The 24507-nt window shown below is 47.1% G+C and overlaps 1 protein-coding gene across 16 annotated transcripts in view; it reads right to left on the reverse strand.

Annotated features, from left to right (window-relative positions):
• MTMR14 (myotubularin related protein 14) overlaps nt 1–19523 on the reverse strand; it is a 53618-nt gene extending 34095 nt beyond the window's left edge. For 4 of the 16 annotated variants that reach the window (XM_055258969.2, XM_063630462.1, XM_055258968.2 and 1 more), the window contains exons 1-2: nt 19140–19408; nt 15152–15300 (exon numbers count right to left, since the gene is read on the reverse strand). In XM_055258969.2, the coding sequence (XP_055114944.1) occupies nt 15152–15300; nt 19140–19298 (308 nt within the window). In that variant the 5' untranslated portion in view covers nt 19299–19408. Of the gene's footprint in view, nt 1–6120; nt 6230–15151; nt 15301–19139 lie in introns of all 16 variants that reach the window. The other 12 variants (XM_055258962.2, XM_055258965.2, XM_063630461.1 and 9 more) reach the window with 9 other exon arrangements.
• Between the last annotated feature and the right edge of the window lie 4984 nt (nt 19524–24507).

Genomic DNA, 24507 nt, shown 5'->3' on the forward strand with positions numbered 1-24507 from the left:
GATATCCCTAGTACTTAATCCACAACCTCTACTGAGGGAGTCTCACTCCCAAACAAGAGGCGCCAGTGTTACCAACAGGATCGGATCAGATTGGGTGGTTGTTGCATGTGTAACATGTGCTGGACATGGTACTGAAAAACGCATCATCTTCTCAATGAATTTCACAGCAAGCCCATGAGGGATATGTGGCAGGTGGCATGCATTGTTGCTGTTACACAGATGAAGAAAAACAGGCTAAGGGAGGTTAAGTGATGTGTAAGGTCATATAATGAGGGGTAAGCTGGGATTTGATCCAAACCCACTGACCTCTATGTGCTTACTGTGATTTGGAACTGTTCGGTGTAGACGGGAACAACCTTTCTAGCGGGGGTAAGGGGTGAGTGAGAAATGTTTTAGAGGCTTCTTTTCCTCATCACTGTAAGAATTCACTCTAAGAGATTTCTAGAAACAGGCAACTGGCACAAACTTCAATATCTAATTGTAAGGTTACTTGTTTTAAGTAAATAGTGTTTGCCGAAATCTAGTTGGGTGGGGGGAATGGGAGGAGATATCTGGTGATGGGAAGGCAAACCAACCCAGAATTTAGCTAAAGGCTAGGAGAACATGATCCTGTTACACTACAATGGGAAATGGGGAAGTTGTGAGGTGACAAGACAGGGAGTGAAGCTCACTGCTGAATGGGTCACACAATGTGCAAATGGAAAGTGGATCCCTGGAAGATTGCCAAGTACCATCTGAAGGCTTCTCTACCTGTAAGATAATAGGAAGGAAAGTTTTGCTGCTACAGCAAAGAGTTGTGCGTGGGAACGACTAGGTCACTTTCTGGCTCTATCTGAGGTAGCAGCAGACTAGGGGTGGGGACAGCAACAGAAAAGCTACCTGGATATAACCTGGGACAGAGTGAGGGGCTTTAATTGGTGCTGGGGCAAGAGCTGGTTTGTGGAGAGGTTGTCCTGGAAGCCTACTGAGGAAGCCTACCAAGGGCTGGCATTCCTGCTGGCTTAAGTAGGATGTACTCCAGTGGGGGCCACTTAACTTTCTGTGGGTCTAAAAGCAATCTGAAAATCTGATAAAAAGTATGGACTATCTCCTGAAAAAAAAATATGTACACATCATAATCTACTTACATTTCCAGGGATTTCTGGGCTCTCTCAAGTCCACTGATGAACCCATCCCCAGATCCTGTTAAAAGCCCTTGCTTTAAGAAGTCAGTCAAGTAGTGAGGAGTAAAGTGGATGCTTCCGCAGGAAAGGGCTGAGGATCTCTAAGACTCCAAAGGGGGAAGTTTGATTTCCAAGAATCAAGACGTTGGTAGGGTGTGTGGCTGCCTGTTCCACTGGCATTTGTATCATGTCCACTCTCCCTGCTTCATCTAAGCTGCTGGCAGCTGACCTCACTCTCCTTTGCATTATTTCTGTTAAATCTTTCAGAGCAGATAGCTGCCTTCTTTTTGGCTGTTGAGTTCTGAGACCCTTTTTCTGTTCCCAATTCGTCTTCCACATCCCTTCTATTGACCTTGTCTTTTTAGTAATTGAGGCAGCCAGACCTAGGCCAGCAAAACCCGAGTCAAATGGAGAAAAACAAGTTGGCGAAGTCCCCAAGTGGGGAACCAGCCTCTTCAGGAAGGCCCCTGGGGGAGGGCTGACCCCTCTTGATAGACACCTGTTCCTTTGCCTCATGGTTCTGACTCATAACCCATCATCTCTGCCCTTTAAGCTGGCTCCTGACTGAAAATGCAAGATCTACCCTGAATGCTCTCCATTTACCTAGCTAGGAATGGCCTCTAATACAGTCTGTGGAAAAGCACTCTGTATGATTTGCTAATTCAGTAACCTCTGACCTCTGCTCCCCACCTCTTAAACAAAAAGAAAAATGAAGTGTTCCAGTTTCAATGGTCTAAAAGCCAGACACAAGTGTTTGGTGAGAAAATGGTATGAGAACTTACTGTTCAATGCTTGAACTGAGTTTTGAAAAATTATTTAATATACTTTACTTAACCCATCATATCCAAGACATGTCAACATGTAATCACTTTTAAAACGAGTATTTTACATTTTTTCTATTAAATCTTCAAAATTTGATGTGTATTTTATACTTAAAGCATATCATAAGTAGGATGCGAAACTTTGGGCATTGGCCAGGTGTGGTGGCTCATGCCTGTAAATCCCGCACTTTGGGAGGCCAGGGTGGGCAGATTACTTGAAGCCAGGCGTCTGAGGCCAGCCTGGCCAAAATGGTGAAACTCAGTCTCTACTAAAGAGACAAAATTAGCCAGGTGTGGAGGCACGTGCCTATAATCCCAGCTAGTTGGGAGGCTGAGGCACAAGAATCACTAGAGCCTGGGAGGCAGAGGTTACAGTGAGCCAAGGTGGCACCACTGTACCCCAGCTTGGGCAACAGAGAGAGACTGTCTCAAAAAAAAAAACACAAACTTTGGGCATTTTAAGGGAAATATGGGCTCATTTCAAAGTTGTTTTTAACAACAACAAACTTTTATATTGCTTCAAGCCTTAAAAATTAAATTGAAATGGGCCAGGCACAGTGGCTCACGCCTGTAATCCCAGCACTTTTGGAGGCCGAGACGGGCGGATCATGAGGTTAGGAGATCGAGACCATCCTGGCTAACACGGTGAAACCCTGTCTACTAAAATATACAAAAAAATTAGCCAGGCATGGTGGCGGGCACCTGTAGTCCCAGCTGCTCAGGAGGCTGAGGCAGGAGAATGGCGTGAACCCGGGAGGCAGAGCTTGCAGTGAGCTGAGATCGCACCACTGCACTCCAGCCTGGGTGACAGAGTGAGACTCCACCTCAAAAAAAAAAAAAAAAAAAAAAAATTAAATTGAAATGAAGTAAAATATAACCCTTAGTTCCTCAGTTACTCTAACCACGCTGAACTGAGTTTTGAAGGAAGCAGAACGCAAGCATTTCTTTTTTCTTAAACATTAGATTCAGGGGTACACGTGCAAGTTTGTTACATGGATATACTGTGTAGTGCTGGGGTTTAGACTTCTATTTAACTCATCACCCAAATGGTGAACATAGTACCCAATAGGTACTCTTCAACCCTTGCCTCCTCCTCCTCTTCCTCTCTCCCCTTTTTGGAGTCCCTGGTGTCTATTGTTTCCACCTTTATGACCATGCGTACCCGCTGTTTAGCTCCCACTTATGAATGAGAACATGCGGTATTTGATTTTCTGTTTCTGCTGGAAGCATTTAAGTTTTAAAAACTTTTGTGGGTACATGTATTTATTTATGGGGTACATGAGACTTTTTTTTTTTTTGAGACAGAGTCTCGCACTGTCACCCAGGCTGGAGTGCAATGGCGCGATCTCGGCTCACTGCAACTTCTGCCTCCTGGGTTCAAGCAATTCTCCTGCCTCAGCCTCCAGAGTAGCTGGGATTATAGGCGCCCGCCACCATGCCCGGCTAATTTTTTGTATTTTTATTAGAGATGGGGTTTCACTATGTTGGCCAGGCTGGTCTCTAACTCCTGATCTCATGATCTGCCCGCCTCGGCCTCCCAAAGTGCCGGGATTACAGGCATGAGCCACTGTGCCCGGCTGATATTTTGATACAGGCATACCATGCATAATAATCACATCAGGGTAAATGGGGTATCCATCACCTCAAGCATTTATCCTCTCTTTGTGTTACAAACAATCCAATTATACTCTTATTTTTAAATGTACAATAAATTGTTGGCTGTAGTCACCCTGTTGTGCTATCAAATACTAGATCTTATTCATTCTAACTATATTTTTGCACCCATTAACCATCCCCACTCCTCCCCCTTGTTCCTGTCAGTACCCTTTCCCAGTCTCTGGTGACCATAATTCTACTCACTGTCTTCATGAGTTCAATTGTTTTAATTTTTTTTAGCTTTCAAATAAGTGAGAACATGTGAAGTTTGTCTTTTTGTGCCTGGCTTATTTCACTTAACATAATGACCTCCAGTTCTATCCATGCTGATACAAATGACAGGATCTCATTATTTTTCATGGCTGAATGGTACACCATTGCATACATGTACCATATTTTCTTTATCCATTCATCTGTTGATGGACATTTAGGTTGTGGAAGCAAGCATTTCTTAACACACCTCTCTCTCTTCCTCAACCTGGCAGAGGTTGGTGTCCCTAAAGTATTGTTGGTAATAATGCTGTCACCATCTTACTAGTTCCTAAGTGCCTACTGTGAGCCACGTCTGACCTAACACAGGCCTCTCTGCTGCAGGACTTCTCAGAGCCTTAACTATATCAACATACATCTATCAATCTATTTTAGGAATCTAGTATGCAATATTTCTAATTCTCATTTGAGAGAGAATGCTTTTCACAGGCATATCCTTAAACTGCTGTTCTATGGAAACACTGGTTGGAGTATCTCCTGTGCAACTTCTAATGACAAGCACTGTGCTGCACAGGGTGGTACTCTTTAAAATGAAGCTGCAGGCCAGGCGTGGTGGCTCACGCCTGTAGTCCCAGCACTTTGGAAGGCTGAGGCGGGCGGATTACCCGAGGTCAGCAGTTCGAGAGCAGACTGGTCAACATGGCGAAACCCTGTCTCTACTAAAAATACAAAAATTAGCTGGGTGTGGTGGCATGCTCCTGCAATCCCAGCTACTCGGGAGGCTGAGGCAGGAGAATTGGTTGAACCCGGGAGGTGGAGGTTGCAGTGAGCCAAGCTTGGGCCACGGCACTCCAGCCCGGCAACAGAAGAGAGAGACTCCAGGCCAGGCGCGGTGGCTCACGCCTGTAATCCCAGCACTTTGGGAGGCTGAGGCAGGCGGATCACAAGGTCAGGAGATCGAGACAACTCTGGCTAACACGGTGAAACCCCGTCTCTACTGAAAATACAAAAATTAGCCGGGCGTGGTGATGGGCGCCTGTAGTCCCAGCTACTCGGGAGGCTGAGGCAGGAAAATGGCGTGAACCCAGAAGGCGGAGCTTGCAGTGAGCCGAGATCGCACCACTGCACTCCAGCCTGGATGGCAGAGCAAGACGCCGCCTCAAACAAACAAACAAAAAAAAACAAAGTTGCAAAACTTTCGGGAACATGAAAACTTCCCAAAGTGGCAACAGCTTTGAGAAGATCAATTTCTAGGACCTAGAAATACATACTTTTCCCTAAAACTGATCTGCCGAAGAAAGCCTTTGGCAGAGTCTCCCTTCCTTCCTCCCCTTTCCCAATTTACAAAAAAGGTACACCTGGGACTGAGACAACAGTCAGACTCTCCCCACTGCCCTGCCCTTGACCAGAGGCACTCAGATACCAGCTAAAGGAATGAATAGACTGAATTCCGCTCCCTTCCCCTCTGAGGCTCTCTGTATGTTAGTCCACTCCTCTTGGACCAATTTTCCCCCAGCTGCTACTTGCATTCGGAATTTCCCCGCTCAAACGTCACAATGGCTCTCCTAGCAAACACAGAGCCACCTCCCTGCTCAGAGTTCAGCCGTCTTCATTCAATCCCCTTTACCCTCTGCCCTGATGTGTACCCTCTACTCAGGGATGTTAGTCACTCTGAGCCTCTGTTTCATCTGCAATGAAATGGGCACATTCCATATACCAAAAGATAGGTAAAAATGAAACCAAACTGGGGAGCCAAATTAACAAAAGTCCTTAGAATATAAGTTCCATGAGAATAAAGATTTTTGTCTGCTTTACATGGTGATGTATTTTAAGGCCTGAAGCAGTGTCTGGCACATAATATACAATAAATACTTGGTGAATTATATAATTGAAACAATGGAAAAACAATATATGAACTCATTTGATTTAATCTAATCCATAAACCTTTGAAATAGGTAATTATTATTCTCATTTTATACGAGAGGAAAAGGAGGCTTTGCATAGGCAGGAAATAAGAGTCAGGATCTGAACCTAGGCAATCTGGCTCTAGAACACGGGGTGGGGTACGCTGGTGTGACCATCCCTTCCCTACCTAGAACCATCCTTCAGTAAGAATTGGTCTGTTTCTCTGGACTGCTTCCCACAACACCCAGTAACCACCCAATGCTTGGCTACTAAATGTTGAGGGAAAAAAAAAACCCTATACTTTGCAGTAAGTCAGCTACCCCAGAAGAGAGTCTTGGAGCATGAAGCTATGGTATGGGCCTTACCTTGCCCTTGAACAGGATTACTGGGCACACAAACCGTCCTCTGCACCGGGCCATCTTGCTGCGGTGGATGAGGTCTTGCAACTTGCTCACCTGTACGGTACTCTCAAACCTAACACACAGGCAAGAGAAGCAGGTCAAACTGACTTTGAAGTGGACACTTTGTGTATATGTGTTTATTCACACAGACCCCCATACTAGATCTGTGTACATAATGCTTGCTTGGAATTAAATGTCATTCCTAAATTTTACATCATCATCTATCTATCTATCTATCTATCTATCTATCTATCTATCTATCTATCTATCTATGTGTGTGTGTGTGTGTCTGTGTCTGTCTGTCTATCTATCTATCTATTTTTTTGAGACGGAGTTTCACTGTTGTTGCCCAGGCTAGAGTGCAGTGGTGCAATCTTGGCTCACCACAGCCTCTGCCTCCTGGGTTCAAGCAATTCTCCTGCCTCAGCCTCCTGAGTATGCTGTGACTACAGGTGTGAGCCACCACACCTGGGTATTTTTATTTTTGGTAGAGACAGGGTTTCACCATGTTGGCCAGGCTGGCCTCAAACTCCTGACCTCAGGCGATCCGCCCACCTCGGCCTCCCAAAGTGCTGGGATTACAGGTATGAGATATATTAAGTTTTTCAGGGAAAAAAAAAGTGCTAATTACAGGTATTAAAACTTAAATCACTCTGAATTCTGAACCTTTAAGATAAAAAGAAAAGTGAGCTAAACTGAAGACATATACAAAATTCAGAAATATACACAGAAAACTGGATATTATGTCTAGGGTGTCCAATTTTTAACTCCCAGGATAAGACCTGGTGCCCTAGGGACCCTCTCTGGAAATCACAGGACCATTTTTGTGACTATTTATCTATTTTTTGTGTAACTCTGAATATGTATTTTTGTGATCTTTTAGAGCAAGCAGTCCCCAAGCCCTGGGCCCCATATCAGTATGAGTCCGTGCCCCATTAGGAACCAGGAGATAAGCAGCGGGCAAGTGAGCATTACCGTCTGACTTCCACCTCCTGTCAGATCATCAGCGGCGGCATTATATTCTCATAGGAGCTCGAACCCTATTGTGAACTCCGCATGTGAGGGACTGAGGTTGCAGAGAATCTAATGCCTCATGATCTGAGGTGGAACAGTTTCATCTGAAACCATTCTCTCCACCCTGCCGTGGAAAAATTGTTTTCCATGAAACCAGTCCCTGGTGCCAAAAAGGTTGGGGAGTGCTGTTTTAGAGGGCAGAATGAGATGACGTTTCTTGGTCCACATGGCTCTAGGCCTCTGCTTTCACAGTCCATATGGCCAACAGTGCACAGAGCAAAGGAGGCATAAGAGAAGCCATGTGTGACATAGGGACGTGTAGTAGTTAACGCACTGGGCTTGGTAAGTGAGCTTGTAGAACATGAGAGTGAGGCTTAGAAGCGAGCTCCAGCAAGTCATAACCATATCAAATCACGCTTCCCTAAAATAAGGGTCCGCTCTCATAAACTCACCTACCAACCTTTAGCAAAGCTCATCCCAGCCAGTCAGAGCTTCTGGTAGCAAGAGAAACAAGAGGCAGGAAAGTTAGAGCAGGAAGCTTTCCCAGCTACGCAGAGTAACCAAGTAGAAGGAAGGAAAAATACTCATGTTTCTTCATTAAAAGTGTTGAGCTTTGAGACCAACTCCTAGAGGGAATTTAATTGCTTCCACATCCTAATCCTTCTAGGAATCTGCGTGTTATTACACAGCTCCTCTTGTACACATGCACCCAAATATTATCTCAGAAGGAATAAATCAGTGACTCCCACATACTTGTGGTACCTCTTTAAATGTATCTGGATGCTGTTAGGGTTAATAAAAACACTAAGTCTTTAAAATACTGCGAATTCTTAGTTAAAATATATCTAGTGGCCAGGCGTGGTGGCTCACACCTGTAATCCTAGCACTTTGGGAGACCAAGGTGGGCAGATCACTTGAGGTTGGGAGTTCAAAACCAGCCTGGCCAACATGGTGAAACCCCATCTCTACTAAAAATACAAAAAAATTAGCCTGGCGTGGTGGCGCGTGCCTGTAATCCCAGCTACTCAGGAGGCTGAGGCAGGAGAATTGCTTGAACCCAGGCGTCAGTTTGCAGTGAGCCAACATCGCGCCATTGTACTCCAGCCAGGGCAAAGGGCAAGACTCCATTTGGGGGGGAAAAAAAGCAAAGTGCCCGTAGGGTGGCAGCAACCCACCAGGCAGCCCTAGGCACACAAGCTCACAGAGAACCAGACTGTGCTGCCTTCCCCTCACCCAGTTTCTCTATGAAATCAAAAGGCACCTCAGTACCAATTAATTGCCTAACTAGACTCCACGAGAATATAAAACTGAGCACCTTTAGTACTGCCACAGTGGCCTTCCTCCCACTTACTTGGCCCATGGCTGATGTCACATATCTGGTCAGCACCATCTGTTGCAACCGACTCTCACTTAGCTCATACAAGCCCTCTGAACCCTAAATGCCTACATCTGATTTTCCCAGGTTGAGTTGTAGCCTCAAAACCAAGGTGGATTTCTCAGGCTAAACTTCTGTTAAAAACAAACAAACAAAAAACCCCTGGTGGAGGACACATCAGTATTTTCCTCTAGGGAGGTCTTTTAATGTAATGACCCACCTTTTCTTGTTGGGCCGGCCAGTGGTTCCTTTACTGGTTCCCCTGTATCAAGTGCCAGTTCAGTTTCTGGCCAGGCACAGTGGCTCATGCCTGTAATCTCACACTTGGGGAGGCAGATCACCTGAGGTCAGGAGGTAAAGACCAGCCTGGCCAACACGGTGAAACCCTGTCTATACTAAAACTGCAAAAATTAGCCAGGTGTGGCAGCAGGCGCCTGTAATCCCAGCTACTCGGGAGGCTGAGGCAGGAGAATTGCTTGAACCCAGGAGGCAGAGGCTGCGCTGAGCAGAGATCGCGCCACTGCACTCCAGCTTGGGCAACAGAATGAGACTCCGTCTTAAAAAAAAAAAAAAAAAAAAAGAACCAATTCAGTTTCTGTTCTCTCACTTTTTCCTGTTTTTATTTTTATTATCTCTTGTCCTTAGGATTCTTTTATTGCAGTGCTAAGCACTGAGCTGTGTCTGGCACATAATACTCACATTCGAAGGGATAAATGTAGGCTTCCGTATTTACATTTGTAATGTATGCACTGAAATATCTGGCAAGATGTTACCAGGTAGTGAGATTTTGTTGTTTTTTTCCCAACAAGGTCTTCCTCTGTTGCCCAGGCTGCAGTGCAGTGGCGCCATGGTTCACTGCAGCTGACCTCATGGGCTCAGGTCATCCTCCCACCTCAGACTCCCAGGTAGCTGGGACTACAGGCACATGCCACGACGCTTGGCTAATGCATTTTTTGTAGCGACAAGGTCTCACCATGTTGCCCAGACTGTTTAATTCAGTCTATTTTTTTATTCAGTCTATTCAGTTTAATTCAGTCTCAAACTCCTGGGCTCAAGTGAAATGCCCATCTTGGCCTCCCAAGTAACTAGGATTATAGGCGTGAGCCACCATGCCTGGCCAAACTATTTTCAAATACAGAAGAAAATGCTGTTATCACATATTTCCAATAGGGAGCTTTCCCAGACAGGCACCACACTTATCAAACTAGCTGGCTTGTTCCTATAATGTGCCCCAAAACTTCCTGAGATAAATGTTACTGCTGCTATTATTTAATAGATAAGAGGCACAAAGTAGAGCTTACACCCACATTATCTCATTCAGTCCTCACTTACCCAATTTTACAGATGAGGTAGTTTAATGAGATGAAATCTCTAGCCCAAAGTCACAGAACAGGTAAACAGGGTAGCTGAGATTCTAAATTCTGGTGGGTAGCTGAGATTCTAAATTCTGGTGGGTAGCCACTGGGACCATGGTTTTAACCACTATCCCGCAGGGCTTCACCTGTACTTCCCCTAATCCCAGCTCTTATTAACAGTTATTGCTTCTTTATTGGCCTCTGTTTCCTTCTTTGTTGACCTACTGGTAAGGACTTCATCTATTTGGCTTCCAACTTGATCCCTGAGGTCTACTACACAGCAGCGGCTGAATGAACACTGTTGACAAACATGTCTTAGCTACCCAAAGATCCCTGTCCAGGCTTCTATTCCCAGATGATGAACCAAATTGGAGAGGTTCCTTAACAGGACCAAAACATTGCTTAAATCCAATTCTACCCTGTTTAATTCAGTCTATTTTTTATTCAGTCTATTCAGTTTAATTCAGCATCATAGTAACAGCCAAGCCAGACAGTAAAAAAGCAAAAAATGCTATTTCTTCCCACCCAAACATACCCGAAGTCCCCCCTTTCAACAAGCAGGCATCACCCACTCAACATCACTTCAGTAACACTTTAAGGCCTTGCAAGGAGTGAAAAGTAAAAACAAACTCCAACAAGCTCCTCTAAGGTTAATGATGTTCCACAGTGGCCTTGGCCTAACTGTGAGGTTCTGCTAGACAAGGTGGGAGAGCCGTGGTGGTGAAACAAAAGGCAGACAGGTACAGAGTCAGGAAATATAGCTTTTAACCTCACTCTGCTTACTACCTCTGTGATCTTGGGCAAAGGCAAATTACTTCTCTGGGCTTCAACTTCATCTATAAAAGAATGGTGAGGGCCGGGCTCGGTGGCTCACACCTGTAATCCCAGCACTTTGGGAGGCCGAGACCAGTGGATCACGAGGTCAGGAGTTCAAGACCAGCCTGGCCAAGATGTTGAAACCCCGTCTTTACCAAAAATACAAAAATTGGCGGGGCACGGTGGCACGTGCCTGTAATCCCAGCTACTAGGGAGGCTGAGGCAGGAGAATCGCTTGAACCCGGGCGGCAGAGGTTGCAGTGAGCCAAGATCACTCACGCCACTGCACTCCAGCCTCGGCGACACAGCAAGACTCCATCTCAAATTGAAAAAAAAAAAAAAAAAAAGAGTGGTGATACTGTCTTCTTCACTGAGTAGTTGTAGGGCTTAAGCTAGCATGTAAAACCTTAACACCTGCCAAACAGCAGGTACTCAACAAATACTAGTTTCTCTTTAAGGGATCAACACTAAACTCGTTTCCTTCCAGGAAAAGCTTTTACAAGGCAACCACCACTAGGTTCCTCAATGTACTATTATGTTACTGACGAGTAACATTCGGTATTACCTGAGAGCTTGTTAGAATATGCCAAATCGCAGGCCCACCTCAGGTCTTCTGAATCTCTGCATTGTAGAAAGATCCCCAGTTGATTCACTCATAAAATCAACATAGAAAAGAACCACTCTGTTGGGTGCGGTGGCTCACATCTCTAATCCCAACACTTTGAAAGGCCGAGGTGAGGAAATCTGTTGAGCTCAGGAGACCCACCTGGGCAATGTAGTGAGACCTCGTCTCTACTAAAAATTAAAAAAAATCAGCTGGGAGTGGTGGTATGTGCCCATATTCCCAGCTACTTGGGAGGCTGAGGTGGGAGAATCACTTGAGCCCAGGGCATCAAGGCCGCAGCAAGCCATGATTGTGCCACTGCATTCCAGACCCATCTTAATTAAAAACAAAAACAAAAACAAAAAAACCCGCCTTGATTACAGCTGAGCTTAATATCAGAATGTCATCATCAGGGCACAGAGGTAAAACCACCAGTCAGCCAGCACCAAAGAGGGTAGGAAGAAGGGGAAGGAAGAGAACGGCAAGGCAAAAACAAAGAAAACAAAACAAAAACAAAACAAAAAAAACCTTTTCTTCAGAAACTTTAGCTTAAAGGTTTACGGAAACTAAGTTTACCCGGCTGGGCGAGGTGGCTCACACCTGTAATCCAGCACTTTGGGAGGCCATGGCAGGCGGATTGTTTGAGCCCAGGAGTTGAGACTAGCCTGGCTATCATGGCAAAACCCATCTCTACTAAAATTCAAGAATTAGCCAGGCGTGGTGCCACGCACCTGTAATTCCAGCTACTTGGGAGGCTGATGCACAAGAATCTCTTGAACCCAGGAGGAGGTTGCAGTGAGCCAAGATCACACCACTGCACTCTAGCCTGGGCAACAGAGCAAGATTCTGTCTTTAAAAAAAAAAAAAAAAAAGAAACTAAGTTTACCTAATTCTGGAAGGAGGAATTAAGGAAGAGCTAAGAACCATAAATAACAGGGACATAACAAACCCCAATTCTTTAGGCTTGGCGATCCTGAGTTCTTAGGTTATATAACTGAGGATGTGATACTATTTCTGTGGTCTATTACAAAAGTCCTTAACACTCTTTTCTTTGAGAACCCCACTACAACCTTGTGAAATGGGCACTCTTTTAATTTTTTTGAGATGGAGTCTCACTCTGTCGCCAGGCTGGAGTGCAGTGGTGCGATCTCGGCTCAGTGCAATCTCCATCTCCTGGGTTCAAGTGATTCTCCTGCCTCAGCCTCCTGAGTAGCTGGGATTACAGGCATGTGCCACCACACCCAGCTGATTTTTGTATATTTAGTAGAGATGGGGTTTCACCATGTTGGCCAGGATGGTCTCAATCTCCTGACCTCATGATCTTGGCTTCTCAAAGTGCTGGGATTACAGATGTGAGCCAGCACGCCCGGCCGAGATGGGCACTCTTATAGACATCCCCACTTTACAGATGAGGAAACCAAGGCTTAGTGCTTAAACTCCTCCTACTGGGTTGTTCCTCTGCTGTAAACCTTCTCTGGCTCCCCATGGCCTGCAGCAGCAGTTCTCAAGCTATAGTGTATTTAAGACATCAAGAGGCCAGGTGCGGTGGCTCACACCTATAATCCCAGCACTTTGGGAGGCCGAGGCGGGTGGATCACGAGGTCAGGGGTTCGAAACCAGCCTGACCAGGCCGGGCGCGGTGGCTCACGCTTGTAATCCCAGCACTTTGGGAGGCCGAGGTGGGCGGATCACGAGGTCAGGAGATCGAGACCACAGTGAAACCCCGTCTCTACTAAAAATACAAAAAATTAGCCGGGCGTGGTGGCGGGCGCCTGTAGTCCCAGCTGCTCGGAGAGGCTGAGGCAGGAGAATGGCGTGAACCCCAGAGGCGGAGCTTGCAGTGAGCCGAGATTGCGCCACTGCACTCCAGCCTGGGCGACAGAGCGAGACTCCGTCTCAAAAAAAAAAAAAAAAAAAAAAAAAAAAAAAGAAACCAGCCTGACCAACATGGTGAAACCCCGTCTCTACTAAAAATACAAAAAAAATTGGCTGGGTGTGGTGGCGGGCGCCTGTAATCCCAGCTACTTAGGAGGCTGAGGCAGGAGAATTGCTTGAACCTGGGAGGCAGAGGTTGCAGTGAGCCGAGATCGTGCCACTGCACTCTACCCTGGGCGACAGAGCAAGACTCTGTCTCAAAAAAAAAAAAAAAAAAAAAAGACATCAAGGGAGCTCTCACAGAATGTAGACAGGAAATTCTGATTCCAGAAGGCCCAGGAGAGATTCTAGAATCTGTAATCTTTTTTTTGAGATGGAGTCTTGCTCTTGCTCTGTTGCCCAGGCTGGAGTGCAGTGGCACAATCTCGGCTCACTGCAACCTCCACCTCCCGGGTTCAAGCGATTCTCCTGCCTCAGCCACCCGAGTAGCTGGTATTACAGGTGCCCACCACCACGCCCAGCTAATTTTTGTATTTTTAGTAGGGATGGGGGTTTCACCATGTTGGCCAGGCTGGTCTCAAACTCCTGACCTCAGGTGATCCGCCCAAGGAGGCTGGGATTACAGGCATGAGCCACTAGGCCAAACCGAGAATCCATAATCTTAGTAAGTGCTTAGGGGTTCCTAGCACAATAAAACCACTGATATCCACACACAACACACAGGTTCACACTCCCTGGCCTGATGATCAAGATCCTATATGAGTTGATCACTAAGGACATTTTCAGGAAAACTCCTGCTCATCCTTCCAATTCCAGTTCTTCCCAGGCACACAAACACCAGGAAGAATTAACCATTCTCCCCAGTTGGCCTATGGCAGCGCTTCTCAAACCTGGTAGTGCATTCGAATCACCTGGACATCCTGTTCTGCTGTGATTCTGGCTCAGTGGCTCTGGAACCTGAGCTTCTGTGTTTCTAACAAGTTATCGAGTGCACTGCTAGCCTTGCTTTGAGTAGCAACGGGCTACTGCACTATGCAGCACGACTGCTGCGGTACTCCTCACATTTCACCCACGGGGCCAGGATTTCACAGATAGTGCTGACAACGGCTCCTGAAATTCCCTTAAAATCAGCAGGAAGTAGGGAGATTAGGAGAGCAAACTTTGAGATCAACATATAGCACTTCCTAGAGCCTCATGCTGTGTTTACTTATCAGTATCAAATAATTATACCATTTACTGACTACCTACAGGCCACATCCTGCACCAAGCATTCTGTGTCTGCTCTGGTATAAACTGTTAACCCACATAAGGTACTCAGGTCTTGGTAGGCTCACCATAAATGGTAGCTTTTATTTCTAATTCTTATAACGTACATGTCCGGCTTTTATCAGCCCCATTTATCATCTGGACTGCACTACCACCTTTCTAAAATTTTAGTTAGTCCTTAAAAGGACTAATTAACATGAGGTAGAGAATTACCAATAAGAAAACTAAGGACAAAGCAGTTAAATAATTTGCCCAGCATCAGTTACACAGCCAGCAACAGGGGAATCAGGATGTGAACTCAAGCAGTCTGACTCTAGACCTTAGGCTCTTAAGTGCTACATATGGTAAACGCTGGTAAGCCTGTCTTGACACAGTGTACCTCCCACTCACACTCTCTAAAAAAGGGACACTGATATTCAGAGAAGTGAAGTGTGAAGTCAGCTATCTTAGTACAATGAGCTCTAGGGTGGAAGTGAAACAGCTATCAAGGGCTGTTACTCCCAACCCCTCATTCTATGCCATGCCACCTTGCCAGTCTGACTTGTCCAACCTTGAAGTAAATAAAAATGCCAATAAGGCTTAACACCTGGGGAAAGTGAGTCTGCCCTGCCCGGCTGCAGACTTCCTGGCCACAGGGATTAGCTGCCACGGAATCCCCAGGCATGCACACTACAGTCACATGATGCTCACGTGTCTTTCTCCTTCTCAGAACTCTCATACTCCAGGAACACGATGTGCCGGGGATAGTGACCGCAGATATCCCCATTCGTGTTTGGAATCACGCTGAAACAGTAGTCTCGCCCAAACAGCTCCAGACATCTCTTCTCAATGCGCTCAACCTGCACAGAGAAGGAGACCAGAACACAAAGAGAATTCTGGGGTTCTGAGGGTGAGAATTAGGAGGTCCATGGCCTAAGAGGTCACTGGGAAAGACATGTACCTTGGTGATAATTATTCTGTGCTGGGAAGATGTGATGCTAGGCCACAGGCCCTACGTGTAGTTCATTAACCCATATATTGTACGCTTCAGGAAGGATTCTTAACCCCCTAACAATGAATCTGAAATTGTGGGTGTTGAGAATTTGGGGGAGAGGATTACAGCTTTCATTAGATTCAAAGAGGTCTACAACCCATAAAACATAAGAACTCTTGGTCCAGGTTACTGAAACTGCCACTAATCCACTACCTTTGTTGGTCAGCTTCCCCATTCTTTATTTTTTGAGATGGAGTCTCGCTGTCACCCAGGCTGGAGTGCAGTGGTGCAATCTCAGCTCACTGCAGCCTCCGCGTCCTGGGTTCAAGCGATTCTCCTGTTTCACCCCAAGTAGCTGGGATTACAGGTGCGTAGAACCACGCCTGGCTAATTTTTCTATTTTTAGTAGAGACAGGGATTTCACCATGTTGGCCAGGCTGGTTTCAAACTCCTGACCTCATGATCCGCCTGCCCAAAGTGCTGGGATTACAGGTGTAAGCCACCGCACCCGGCCTTTATTTTTTTTAAAAGACACAGTCTCACTCTGTCATCCAGGCTGGAGTGCAGTGGCACAATCTCAGCTCACTGCAACCTCAGCCTCCTGGGTTCAAGTGAGCATATCTGGCTAATTTTCATATTTTTAGTAGAGATGAGGTTTCACCATGTTGGCCAAGCTGGTCTTGAACTCCTGATCTCAAGTGATCCGTCCGCCTCAGCCTCCCAGGTGTGAGCCACCATGCCTGACCTCTTCCCCATTCTTTTTTTTCTTTGAGAAAGAGTCTTGCTCTGTCACCCAGGCTAGAGTGCAATGGTGTGATCTCCGCTCACTGCAACCTCTGCCTCCTGGGTTCAAGCGATTCTCCTGCCTCAGCCTCCTGAGTAGCTGGGATTACAGGTGCGGGCGGCGCCACCATGTCCAGCTAATTTTTTGCATGTTTAGTAAAGATGGGGATTCACCATGTTGGCCAGGCTGGCCTCTAACTGCTGACCTCATGATCCGCCTGCCCAAAGTGCTGAGATTACAGGCGTGAGCCACCATGCCCAGCCAACAAAAATGTTTTAATAGAGATGGGGTCCATGTTTCCAGGCTGCTCTCAAACTCCTGGGCTGAAGCAATCTACCTGCCTTGGCCTCCCAAAGTTCTAGGATTACAGGCGTGAGCCACTGTACTGGCCCTCTTCCCCGTTCTTTAGCCATAGACTAGTACCTACAAGCTCTATTCCATGCAACCAGTAAAAGCTGAGAAGTCTCTTTATACACAACTTGCTGGTGAAATAGAAGAAACAGCTCTCCCTAAAATTACTTGTTTTGATCACAGTTCAGAGAAAAACATAACAGAAAAAAAGGCATAAGAACTGTAACATCAAGAAGTTTGCAGGAGGGCCAGGCATGGTGGCTCACGCCTATAATCCCAACACTTTGGGAGGTACCTAGGAGGGCAGATCACTTCTGATTAGGAGCTTGAGACCAGCCTGGTCAACATAGTGAAACCCTTTCTCTACTAAAAATACAAAAATTAGGCTGGGTGCAGTGGCTCATGCCTGTGATCCCAGCACTTTGGGAGGCCAAGGCGGGTGGATCACGAGGTCAAGAGATCGAGATCATCCTGGCCAACATGGTGAAACTCTGTCTCTATTAAAAATATAAAAATTAGCTGGGCATGGTGGCGGGCGCCTGTAGTCCCAGCTACTGGGGAGGCTGAAGCAGGAGGATCCCTTGAATCCGGGAGGTGGAAGTTGTTGCAGTGAGTCAAGATCGCACCACTGCACTCCAGCCTGGGTGACAGAAGGAGACTCCCTCTGAAAAAAAAAAGAAGTTTGCAAGAAGTTAGTCCAAAGGTAGTGAGTTATCTCAATCGATTGTTCAGTTACAGATCTAACTCCCTGTTCTGCCTGAATTGTTATACATACAAATATATATACATCTAAGTTTGCAGGAGATCAGAAGGCCTGGAGAGATAATTAAGGGCAGCTGCAGCCGATATCAGGTGTAACTTATGATAACCCTAATCTTCAGGGTCATGTGAGTTGGAAGAGGGGTCCAGAAAAACCAATGACCTACAGCCACTCAAAAGACTCTCACTGGCCAGGTGTGGCGGTTCACGCCTGCAATCCCAGCATTTTGCGGGGCTGAGGTGGGAGGATTGCTTGAGCTTAGGAGTTTGAGACCAGCCAGGGCAATATAGCGAGACCATGTCTCTACGAAAATAAAGAAAAATTAGCCAGGCATGGTGGTGTGTACCTGTGGTCCCAGGTACTTGGCAGGCTTAAGTGGGAGGATCGCTCAAGCCCAGCAGTTCGAGGCTGCAGTAAGTCATGATTGCACCACTACAATCCAGCCTGTCTCAAAACAAAACAAACAAACAAAAAAAGCCAGGCGCGGTGGCTCACGCCTGTAATCCCAGCACTTTGGGAGGCTGAGGTAGGCGGATCACCTGAGCTCAGGAGTTTAAGACCAGCCTGGCCAACCTGGGGAAACTCCATCTCTACTAAAAACTACAATAATTAGCTGGGCATGGTAGTGGGGTCCCGTAATCCCAGCTACTTGGGAAGTTGAGGCAGGGAGAATTGCTTGAACTGGGGAGGCAGAGGATGCAGTAAGCTGAGATCGCGCCACTGCACTCCAGCCTAGGTGACAAAGCGAGACTCCCTCTCAAAAAAAAAAAAAAAAAGCAAATTCCAAGATCCCACCCCCAGAAATTCTGACTTGGTAGGACTGGGTGGGACTAAGGAATCTCTGTTTTCACAAAGTACCCCACAAGCATAAATTTTAAAAGTACTCAGATATCATTAAACAGGTGGTCCCCAGACTATACTTGGAAAAATTACTTGGCCATTTGGAGAGTGAGGAAGTCCAATCCTTACTGAAGTCTTCCCTGGGTTACTTGAGACTACCAGATGCCAACTACAGAATAGCAACTCAGGGTAACTTCTGAGGCCAAATCAGAGTTCTGTGGTGCAGGATGGAACAGAATTCCACTGCAAAACTTGGTGCTAAAGCTACCAAAACCACGTGGGGGAATGAGATGGCAGGGTCGGCAAGATTCCCACTGCACCGCCAGCCAGTGCTTAGGGTGGGGATGGCCTGAGCTGACAGGAAACCCTCCAGGTCTGGCGATAAGACGACTGGGTGGAAATCCCAAAGGGAGGAAAAAGAGGAACTGAGACCTGCTTTTGATAAAGGAACTGAGAGGGAGTGTGTGTTGTCTTCCTGCTCTATAGGGGAAGGAAAGGGATGGGCCTAAGTCATGCTGAGACCTTATAAGGGGGCAGCACACTGGGTTCACCTCCTGGCTCCATTCTGACCTCTGACCCCGAGGAATCGTCTCCCTGTTTTTCTTAGATTTTTCTTAGGGCTTTTTCCCTGACACAGCTCATCCTACGGTACCTGAAGCAGGGAATAGGCCTTCCTTAGGTCCTCCTCTCTGATCTTTGAACCTGGCCCCTCAGCTTGATCTCTCACCTCCAGACCCCTTCTCAAACAAAAAGGACCTATTGCTGGGCTCATTCTGACCCCAGTTCCTCCTTTTATGGTTGTCAAGTCCGACTCTTATACTCCGGATCCAGACCCTGGAGAACTCCTCTCTCTCCTCTTCCTCAGCGGCGAGGTACCACTCCTACCTTTCTCTGACCCCTGGCCTCTGCCTTTCCTCTGTAACTTCCAAAGTTAGGGGCCTTCCCCAACTCATCGCGCCTCCAGTCTCACCTTAGAGCCGCCGGTCCCGCTGCCGTCCTTGGCCCGGTACTGAGTCCGGGAGAACTCCTCCAGCAGCTCCCCAAGCCCCGGCTCCTGCGGCGGCTGGTTACCTGAAGACGCCGAGGCCCCCGCCGAGGCGGCGGCGGCGGCGGCCCGAGCGCCGGCCATGGCCCAGCCCCGCGTCCCCTCAGTGTGCCTCAAGCCGGCCCATGGCACCTGCCTGCACCAACTCCGACACTAGAACCTCCGGAACCGCCTGAGCCACCGCCTTCCTACTTCCACTTCCGGCCCCGCCCCGTCCCGCCGGATGTTTACTCCGGCCCTGGCCAATCGGAGCTCGGGACCCGCGCCCCTCCTACGATTACTGGCCCGCCCCCGGCGCGGAGCTATCCTTGTATTCCCCAGGGAGGCCACTCGCTGATACCGCGTGATCCGCGCCAAGGGGTTTCCCCGGGGAAGCCGGGCTCAACCATTTGGCTGCCGGGGGAGGGGGGTAGCAGGAAGGAACCATTGAAAAGAACCAGAGGAAAAGTGGAATCAACAATTACAGGGTAGCCGAGCGTGGTGGCTTACACCTGTCATCCCAGCACTTTGGGAGGCCGAGGCGGGCCGATCACTTGAGGCCAAGAGTTCGAGACCAGGCTGACCAAAATGGTGAAACCCCATCTCTACTAAAAATAAAAAATTAGCCGGGCATGGTGACACCCACCTGTAATCCCAACTACTTCGGAGGCTGAGGCAGGGGAATCGCTTGAACCCATGAGGCTGAGGTTGCAATGAGCAGAAATTGAGCCATTATACTCCAGCCTGGGTGACAGAGCAATACTCTGTCTTAAGAAAAAAAAAAATTACAGGGAGAGGAGGAGGGAAAGCTTGGAGGCAACAAATTAGTACTAGAAACCATAATGGCAGTGGTTACCAATATTAAAACATTTCAGCCGGCCGCGGTGTCTCATGCCTGTAATCCCAGCACTTCGGTAGGCTGAGGCAGGCAGATTAGGAAGTGAGGCATTCGAGACCAGCCTGCTCAACATCGTGAAACCCCATCTCTACTAAAAATACAAAAATTCGCTGGGTGTGGTGGCGCACGCCTCTAATCCCAGCTACTCAGGAGGCTAAGGCAGGAGAATCGCTTGAACCCGGGAGGCGGAGGTTGCAGTGAGCTGAGATCACGCCACTGCACTCCAGCCTGGGTAACAGAGTGAGACTCCGTCTCAAAAACAGAAAACAAAAACACAACATTTCATAAAACCCTTTCTCCCCCTGCTGCTCACAACATCCCTGTGAGTACAGTGCATTATATCATCAGCCCTATTTTATTGAGGCAGAAACTGGGAGTCAGGGAGGTGAAGCGACTGCCTTGAAATTCTGTGATGAAAAGCCTGTCATTATTATTATTATTATTATTATTATTAGAATTTTTCAGACATTCGCAAAAGTGGAGACAATAGTATAATGAACCCGCATGTACCCATTAACTGGTTTTGAACAATAATCAACATCTGCTTATCTATCCTGTTTAAGCAGTCCCTTCCCATCCAGGGAATTATTTTAAAGCGAATCCCAGACATCATACTATTTCAGCTGTGAATACTTAAGCTATTTATCACAACAGATTAGTACTTCAAAAAAATACATAAAAATACAAGGCTATTAACATGTCTAAGAAAATTAACAATATTCCTTAATGTGGTCTAATACCCAGTCTGGGTTCCATTTTCTCAGATTGTCTCACGAATGTAATGGAAGTAATTCGTTTTTGGTAAACTTTTATTTTATTTTTTTTTTTTTTTGAGACGGAGTCTCGCTCTGTCGCCCAGGCTGGAGTGCAGTGGCGCAATCTCGGCTCACTGCAAGCTCCGCCTCCTGGGGTTCACGCCATTCTCCTGCCTCAGCCTCTCCGAGTAGCTGGGACTACAGGCGCCCGCCACCACGCCCGGCTAATTTTTTTTTGTATTTTTAGTAGAGATGGGGTTTCACCGTGGTCTCGATCTCCTGACCTCGTGATCCGCCCGCCTCGGCCTCCCAAAGTGCTGGGATTACAAGCGTGAGCCACCGCGCCCGGCGTAAACTTTTAATAGAAGTATGATATGTACACCAGTGCCCCAGAAGCCCCCTCCTGACCACTTTCAGTCACTATTTACCCACTCACCAACAACCACCCACCACCCTGCCCCCCCAACTCCTCCCACCCCCAGTTAATCACTATCCTGGCTTCTAGAGTTTTAATACAGTAGATTGGTTTTTAATTTAATTATTATTTTTTTTTTTAGAAACAGGATTTCACTCTGTTGCCTAAGCTGGAGTACAGTGACATCATGGCTCACTGCAGCCTTCAACTACTGGCCTCAAGCAATCCTCCTGCCTCAGCCTCCCAAGTAGCTGTGACTACAGGCATGTGCCACCACACCCAGCTACTTTTTAAATTTTTTTATAGATACCGAGTCTCACCATGTTTCCCAGGCGAGTCTCAAACTCCTGGGCTCAAGCAATCCTCCCGCGTCTGCCTCCCAAAGTGCTGGGATTACAGGTTTGAGCCACTACTCCTGGCCTAGTAGATATTTTCTGACAAATCTATATACACATTTATCTTAAACACCAAGGAATGAAATGACTGGATTATATGGTGTTAAAGAAAAATTACAGGCCGGACGTGGTGGCTCATGCCTGTAATCCCAGTACTTTGGAAGGCCAAGGTAAACTGATTACCTGAGCCCAGGAGTTCGAGATGAGCCTGGGCAACACGGTGAGACCCCCATCTCTACAAGAAAATCAACCAGGTGTGGTGGCGCACATTGAGAGGCTACTTGGGAGGCTGAGGTGGGAGAGGATCCCTTGAGCCGGGGAGGTTGAGGCTGCAGTGAGCTGTGATCATGAAACTGTACTCCAGTCTGGGTGACAGAGCGAGACTCTTGAGACTCTGTCTTAAAAAAAAAAAAAAAAAAGGCCGGGCGCGGTGGCTCACGCTTGTAATCCCAGCACTTTGGGAGGCCGAGGCGGGCGGATCACGAGGTCAGGAGATCGAGACCACGGTGAAACCCCGTCTCTACCAAAAATACAAAAAATTAGCCGGGCGTGGTGGCGGGTGCCTGTAGTCCCAGCTACTCGGAGAGGCTGAGGCAGGAGAATGGCGTGAACCCGGGAGGCGGAGCTTGCAGTGAGCCGAGATTGCGCCACTGCACTCCAGCCTGGGTGACAGAGCGAGACTCCGTCTCAAAAAAAAAAAAAAAAAAAAAAAGAAAGAAAAGAAAAGAAAAAAATTATAGGCCATTATTTTGGACAAAGCACCTGCACTAGATCCTAACAAACGAGACTAAGAACCAAAATGGAGTAATTCCTACTGAACTTACATCTTACCAAGCTGAAACTAAATTATCTGACCTTCAGAGAATCTGGAGAGATAACAGATATTTCCCAAACAGGCCACTTTCAATAAGCATGATAATGAACTTTCCTCTGCCCTTAATCCTTACAACAAAAGTAACCTGATGTTAATCAATCCGTTATTTTTCTTATTCTTCTTTTTTTTTTTTTGAGACGAGTTCCCGCTGTTCTGTCGCCCAGGCTGGAGTGCAGTGGTGCAGTGGCACCATCTCGGCTCACTATAACCTCTACCTCCCGGGTTCGAGCAATTCTCCTGCCTCAGTTTCCAGATTAGCTGGGATTACAGGTGTGCACCAACACACCCGGCTAATTTTTTTGTATTTTTAGTAGGGACGGGGTTTCGCCACGTTGACCAGGCTGGTCTCAAACTCCTGGACCTCAGATGATCCGGCCACCTCAGCCTCCCAAAGTGGTAGGATTACAGGCGTGAGCCACGGCGCCTGGCCCAATCCGTTATTTTTCTATTGTTTTGTTTCCTTGTTCCTGCCCTACAAGGAAAGTTACTTTGAAATGACCAATCCGGCCGGGCGCGGTGGCTCAGGCCTGTAATCCCAGCACTTTGGAAGACCGAGGCAGGCGGATCACGAGGTCAGGAGATCAAGACCATCCTGGCTAACATGGTGAAACTCCATCTCTACTAAAAAAACAAAAACAAAACAAAAAAAAAACAGCTGGGTGTGGTGGCGTGCGCCTGTAGTCCCAGCTACTCGGGAGGCTGAGGCAGGAGAATGGCGTGAACCCAGGAGGTGTAGCTTGCAGTGAGCTGAGATTGCACCACTGCACTCCAGCATGAGTGACAGAGCAAGACTCCGTCTCAAAAAAAAAAAAAAAAAAAGAAATGACCAATCCACTTTGTGTTGTTTGTGCTTTCTTCAGCCCTTATCTGTCTATAAGCGCAATAGCTCATGCCCGTAATCCCAGCACTTAGGGAGGCGGATGTGGGCGGATCACCTGAGGTCGGGAGTTCAAGACCAGCCTGACCAATATGGAGAAACCCAATCTCTACTAAAAATACAAAATTAGGCCAGGCGCAGTGGCTCATGCCTGTAATCCCAGCACTTTGGGAGGCCAAGGTGGTTGGATTACCTGAGGTCAGGAGTTCTAGACCAGCCTGCCCAACATGGTGAAATCCTGTCTCTACTAAAAATACAAATATTAGCCGGGCGTGGTGGCAGGTGCCTGTAATCCCAGCTACCTGTGGGACCGAGGCAGGAAAATCGCTTGAACCTGGGAGGCAGAGGTTGCAGTGAGCTGAGATCACGCCATTGCACTCCAGCCTGGGGGACAAGAGCGAGACTTCGTATCAAAAAAAAAAAAAAAAATTAGCCGGGCATGGTGGTGAATGCCTGTAATCCCAGCTACTCGGGAGGCTGAGGCAGGAGAATCACTTGAACCCAGGAGGCAGAGGTTGCAGTGAGCAGGGATCATGCCACTGCACTCCAGCCTGGGTGACAGAAGGAGACTCCAACTAAAAAAAAAATAATAAAATAAAAATAAAGCCAATTAAGATGTTTAAGTTGCAATTCTGTCTTTTGACAACGGTCAAAGTGTAACTTTCTGAGAGTTTTCCCGTGACATTTGCATTGCCTCCTGCAAGTTAGCAGAGCTCCAGTTGCTCTGCATCCTTGTCAATACTTTTTTTATTTTAGTTTTTCTGGTGAGAATGTACTGGTATTTCTTTTGTTTTTTCCTCATATTAGTTTATACTTTGGAAGAATGTAGTGGTATCTTCTTGTGCTTTTGTTGTTGTTGTTGTTGTTGAGACAGGGGCTTGCTCTATACCCCAGGCTGGAATGCAGTGGCTTGATCACAGCTCACTGCAGCCTTCACGCCTGGGCCCAAGCAATTCTCCCACCTGAGCTTCCTGAGTAGCTGGAATCACAGACATGTGCCACCGCACCCAACTAATTTTTTAATTATCTGTAGAGACAAGGTCTTGCTATGTTGCCCAGTCTGATCTTGAACTCCTGGGCTCAAGTGAACCTCCCACCTC

Source organism: Symphalangus syndactylus, chromosome 21 (genome assembly GCF_028878055.3).
Source record: "Symphalangus syndactylus isolate Jambi chromosome 21, NHGRI_mSymSyn1-v2.1_pri, whole genome shotgun sequence".
Classification (NCBI taxonomy): Eukaryota; Metazoa; Chordata; class Mammalia; order Primates; family Hylobatidae; genus Symphalangus; species Symphalangus syndactylus.